Source organism: Glycine max, chromosome 2 (genome assembly GCF_000004515.6).
Source record: "Glycine max cultivar Williams 82 chromosome 2, Glycine_max_v4.0, whole genome shotgun sequence".
NCBI classification, from domain to species: Eukaryota; Viridiplantae; Streptophyta; class Magnoliopsida; order Fabales; family Fabaceae; genus Glycine; species Glycine max.
In genome coordinates this window covers 41,355,363-41,360,764 of record NC_016089.4, presented here as the reverse complement: position 1 = coordinate 41,360,764, position 5,402 = coordinate 41,355,363, and the positions used below count along the sequence as shown (strand labels likewise).

The following is a 5,402-nucleotide window of genomic DNA, read 5'->3' as shown; positions in this document are numbered from 1 at the left end:
GTAACCTTTATATATATATATATATATATATATATATATATATATATATATATATATATATATATATATATATATATATATATATATATATATATATATATATCTTATAATTGTGTATTTTTTATGTCATGTGTTTTATTTTATTTTTCTTTTTATCCTCCTCAATTCACCTGTACGTACAGAGAAAATTCTTCTCCTCAAATGGTTCTTTTAATGGATAATATTTATATTGATTGGTTATAATAACAAATAATAACAAACCATTATCTCAAATTTTATTACATCATAATAAAATCATGTGTAAATGATTATTTTCAAAGATGTAATGTTTAATTTAATAAGCATGAGATTAGGAATTGTATTCTTGATATCTTCAACACAAATTTCAATGAATAAATAGTTTTAAATATATAAATTATATTGATTATAATTAAAATTATTAATAAATAAATAATTTTAAACACATAAATTATATTTTATATTTATGATAAATAATTTATATTGTGAAGCAAAGTTGTTTTTAATCATTGAAAATTTTTCAAAAAAATTTAAACTTAATTTTAAAATAACGATAAAAATAATAAAATTATAAGAAATAAGAGATAGAGAATGTATCATTATAATTTTTGGGCTAATGAATTTTTGATGTAGGAGTGCATGTTAATATTAGACATGACAGGACGAGAAAGTGTATGCACTTTCCCATCTCAGACTGCTTTTTCAAAAGGTCAAAACTATCTCGCTTTTGTATTCATCCTTGATGGGAATGTAATTTTTTCTTCTCATTCTCATTGCTGTTGAGGATCACGTATATCTGTCCCCACTCGATAATTAATCTTTTTTAAAAATATTTTTGCAAACAAAAAACATAAAAAATTAATTTTTTTACAAAAAATTGAACAAAACTACATATATCATTTAGTAAAGGAGTCAAGTTTAGACCATCAATTTGACACAACCAAATATAAAATCATATACCAATATTTTTTTTTTTGTAAAAATCATATTTTAATCACCTAAAAACTATTCCAAGACTTAATACTTGAGAAAGAACATAATCCCTTATGACATATTTACCTTTACCGTTTTAGTTTCAGTCATCAAAAGAATATAAACAATAAATAATTAAGGAATAGTAAATATGAAAATCTAATAAAAATAATTAAATAATATTGATGTATATATATATATATATATATATATATATATATATAATAGTAATATAAAGTGAGGATAATTTAATAAATATATGTGTGGGGTACAAGAACATGTACAGAAATGAAGGCGAATAGCTACATATTCATAACGGTTTCTGTTTAATTTTTTTTTAAAAAAAAAATAGTATCCATACTCATACATGTTTCCCATTATAGCGGGGATTGCTGTCAAGGTTAGAGCAAATGCGAGACGGTACCCACAGGTACTAATAGGTTTGTCATGTCTGTCTAGTTAATATGAATATTGATTGCTTTATCTGTCAATTGTTGCTTGATTAATATATTTTTGTTAATAAGAAAATGACTTAAATAAGTACTATATAATAATAGGAGTAATTAATGATTATTGATTAGCGAAATAGAAAGTGTTTTGTAACTTAGTTAATTTTAAGAAGTGTATTGAAAACAAAGTGATTGCTATTTAAATTTTTATATTTAACAAATTAAAATTTAATTTAATGAAAAATGCTATAATGATATTTTGTCGCGTGTATTTTTTTTACCTTTATTCATATTTTTACTTTCTCTTTAAAATTTAAATAAAACTAAAACACATATTGAAATGTTTGTAATTATATTATGTGTTTAACATTTCTGGGCCTTTTTGTACTCAATACCTTCATTTTAAAATAATGAAAATATATAATTTATTTTGTTGGTAATGAAAATAGATTATAACATCATAATATATATTTAAATTTTTATATTTGACAAGCTAAAATTTTATTTAATGAAAAAGCATTTTATGATATTTTGTCACGTGTATTTCTTTTACCTTCATTTATTTTTTACTTTCTCTTTAAATTTTAAATAAAACTAAAACATATATTGAAAAGTTTGTAATTGTATTATATGTCCAAGTGTTTACTTTTTCTGGGGCTTTTGTACTTAATTAATATCGCTAGAATGCATTGTTCTTTTATCATTTTCATATTTGCAGAAGAATACTTCATAAAAGGTTTGATAATGCTTTTATAATGTATTTTCATAACATATAAAATTTGATCTATCCTACAAAATCATTGTCAAATCATTAAAAAAAAATCTTACAGGAAACATATTCCAAACACATTTTTAAAATGCTGAGATAAGTGAAAGATAATGTGAAACATATTGTATGTCTGATTTTATAAGTTTAATTCCGACAAAACTCTAACATTTGGGTGGAGGAAAGTGGGGAAGGGAGAAGAGGGGAAGGGAGGAGTTTTTTTAAAACCTTTTTTTTGTTTGGTTCACTTTTAAAAAGGGGAGGGGAAAAGAATAGAGGAAAGCAAAATCTCTCATCCAATTTTTGTTCCACTCTAATATTGAGGGATTCATAGGGACAGAAAGAAGATTTAAAACATTTTAAAGTGTATTGACTTAACTTTTAAAATCTTGAATTATAAAGGGTATAAAAATAAATTAGTTTTTAAAGGTCATTCTCTCTTCTTAAAAGAAAAGAGTTACTTTTCCTACCCTTCATTAAAATCTCTCTTTCACCCTCCTCTCAACCAAATAAGATATCTAATCAAAATTTCTTTCCTTCTTTTCTTTTTTCTTTCCTCTTTTAAACCAAACAGTCCATAATTGAAAAGTGAATTTGATCGGTGTTGAAATTGTCTAAATAAAATGAATTTGATGAAAAATAATATTCATGTACTAAACAATTAATAAGTGTTTTTCATTTTGAATTCAAAGGGGCCGGAACAAAAAAAATATTTTTTATTTTTTACTTCCTATATGTTATAATATAAAATTATATAATCAATAAAACACATGTGTTTTGTGTTGAACAGTCATATAGTACTACCCACAAGTTTTTAAAATAATCCCATGCAATACACGGGAGTAGTGAGAGATAGCGTGCTATACTGACCCATAGAAATTTCCGAAGATAATTATTATGTTTATTTGTGGAGTAATTTATATTTGAGTTAATATTGAATTAAATATGTTCTGATATCATACGATGAATAATATAAGAGGTTTAACTTCCAAAAATTAATTAAAGAAATTTACTTTTTATTTATATATTTTAATTTAACTTTATTTTTAGATGGCGTGGGATTTGATTATTTTTTTAATATATTAGAACAAATTCATATAAAAGTGTACAATTTCTGAACCACGCTGTCCTTATAAACTTTTCCACCGTTCAATATATCTAATTCAATACTTTTGTAAAATTCTAGCGCGCGCGCGCGCACACATATATATATATATATATATATATATATATATATATATATATATATATATATATATATATATATATATATATATATATATATATATATATGTAGTCATCATCTTTGAGAATGAATATTGGATTCATTTACATACCGATGGCAAACACAACCTTTATTCAAAAGTCTACTTGCTTAGCCATGGAGACATTATGTCAAGCTTCAAAGGTCGATCATGATCGCCCTATTACAAAATTTCGACTTAACTCCAAAGTCAAATACAATTGCTTCTCTCTTCCAGAACAAAACTTGGGCTTGAGGTTTCAAAAAGACGCCACAAAAAAGATGTACGTATAATTTTATTATTATATAGTTTTATTTTATTGTGAATGCTTTCTTAAGAGTCAAGTTCTGGGAAATTGATCCAAAAAAAAGAAAGTTCTGGAAAACCAATGCCTTAGTAAGATAATATTGTGCGATATGAACCATCATTTTCAGGAGCATGGTTGTCTACGCCAGCATACCTCCAGGAAATTTACCCTCTGCTGATTCTTTTCCTGGTAGCTGGTAATGCATTACCCCTCCATTGTTTTCTTTGATGTGTGATTGAGATCTCATTGGTGAACTATACAAAAGTTGATAGCATGAAACTATATACAAATTAAATCTGCTGAATTAACTATAAAACTTAATTATTGCTTGCTTTCTTCCAAATACCTTTGGAAAAAAAATATTCTTTACACGCTCGTCCAATTAGTGAAAGACAAATATTTCATTATCCCTTTATAGTCTTTTATTATGAAGATAATAATATTCTTTTATCTTTTACGATAAATATTCTATTTTTCTTTTATAGATTTTTTATAGAGATAATTGTATTTTTTTTCTTTTTACTCAAAATATTTAAATATCACTTTTTTTTTATTTTATCATCCATGATGATTGATATTTTAAATCCTATAAATAATTATATTTATAAATTTTACTAGTCTATTTTTATATTGATTTTATTATACATAAATGGTTTGAGAATTAAAATTATTTATTAAATTTTATCAATCAAATAAACTTTTTTTGTTTAAGGGTTCAATCAAATAAACTTAATTACTAATATATGGACTTGATAGTTTAAAGTTTAAGACACACCAATAATTTTTTTCTTTTTTGGATCAATTCTTTGTGTATTTAGTTTTGTTTTTTTTTTGTCCTGATATCTCTATTTTTACTTTTTTTTTAGTATTGTTTATGAAAAAACTAACATATTTCTAGCCTTAGTGCATAGATCCAAATACCTTAATTTTGATGCATCGACCACCCCTAACATCCATGTCTGGTCTTTGGTTAATTTTGAGGGATTATATGACAGTTTTGTGTCTCTCTCCTCTCCCGCACAAAATGATGGTGGTTATATAACATTTGTAGCCTTAACTAATCTTTGTTAGAACTTGCTGTTCTTGCTCACACACACGAGGTAACTTGAGGAAGGATAAAAGTGAGAGAGGTTCAGAGAGAAGCAAAATTAACAGAATAAGGAGAATGAAAGAATCTGAAAATTATTATTGAAAGAACAATGAAACAGTATTTATACAAGAGGGACAAGGACTGAATTGTATTTTGCATTTTGGTCCCTCACTAACAACTTGATTACATCATTATTAATTAACCAACTAACTTCCTATATTAGAAAGGCTTAACAAACAAAGTCAGAATTACTATCATTTCTAACACTCCCCCATAATTCTGACTCTCATTCAATCATGATCATCATCTTGTTTCTCAAGTCTTCAAATTTGTTCTTCTTCAAAGGTTTGGTCAGTAAGTCTGCAAGATTGTCTTCTGACTTGCAGTATAGCAGTTTTACCTTCCCTTTGCTCACCTTGTCCCGAATAAAATGGTACCTTGTTTCTATGTGTTTACTTCCACCATGATCAATTGGATTTTTAGCAAGGCTAATTGTAGATTTGTTGTCCACCAGTATGTTTATAGCTTCAATCTCTGGATCTCATTTCTTTCAACA

At 25.4% G+C, this 5,402-nt stretch overlaps 1 protein-coding gene across 1 annotated transcript in view; it reads left to right on the top strand.

Moving 5' to 3' along the window:
* Positions 1-3,515: 3,515 nt before the first annotated feature.
* The window catches only part of LOC100802184 (uncharacterized), a 9,011-nt gene continuing 7,124 nt past the window's right edge, over positions 3,516-5,402 (top strand). Inside the window, exons 1-2 of the mRNA XM_003519134.5 lie at positions 3,516-3,732; positions 3,884-3,952. Coding sequence (XP_003519182.2) covers positions 3,518-3,732; positions 3,884-3,952 — 284 coding nt within the window. The 5' untranslated portion in view covers positions 3,516-3,517. The remainder of the gene's footprint in view (positions 3,733-3,883; positions 3,953-5,402) is intronic.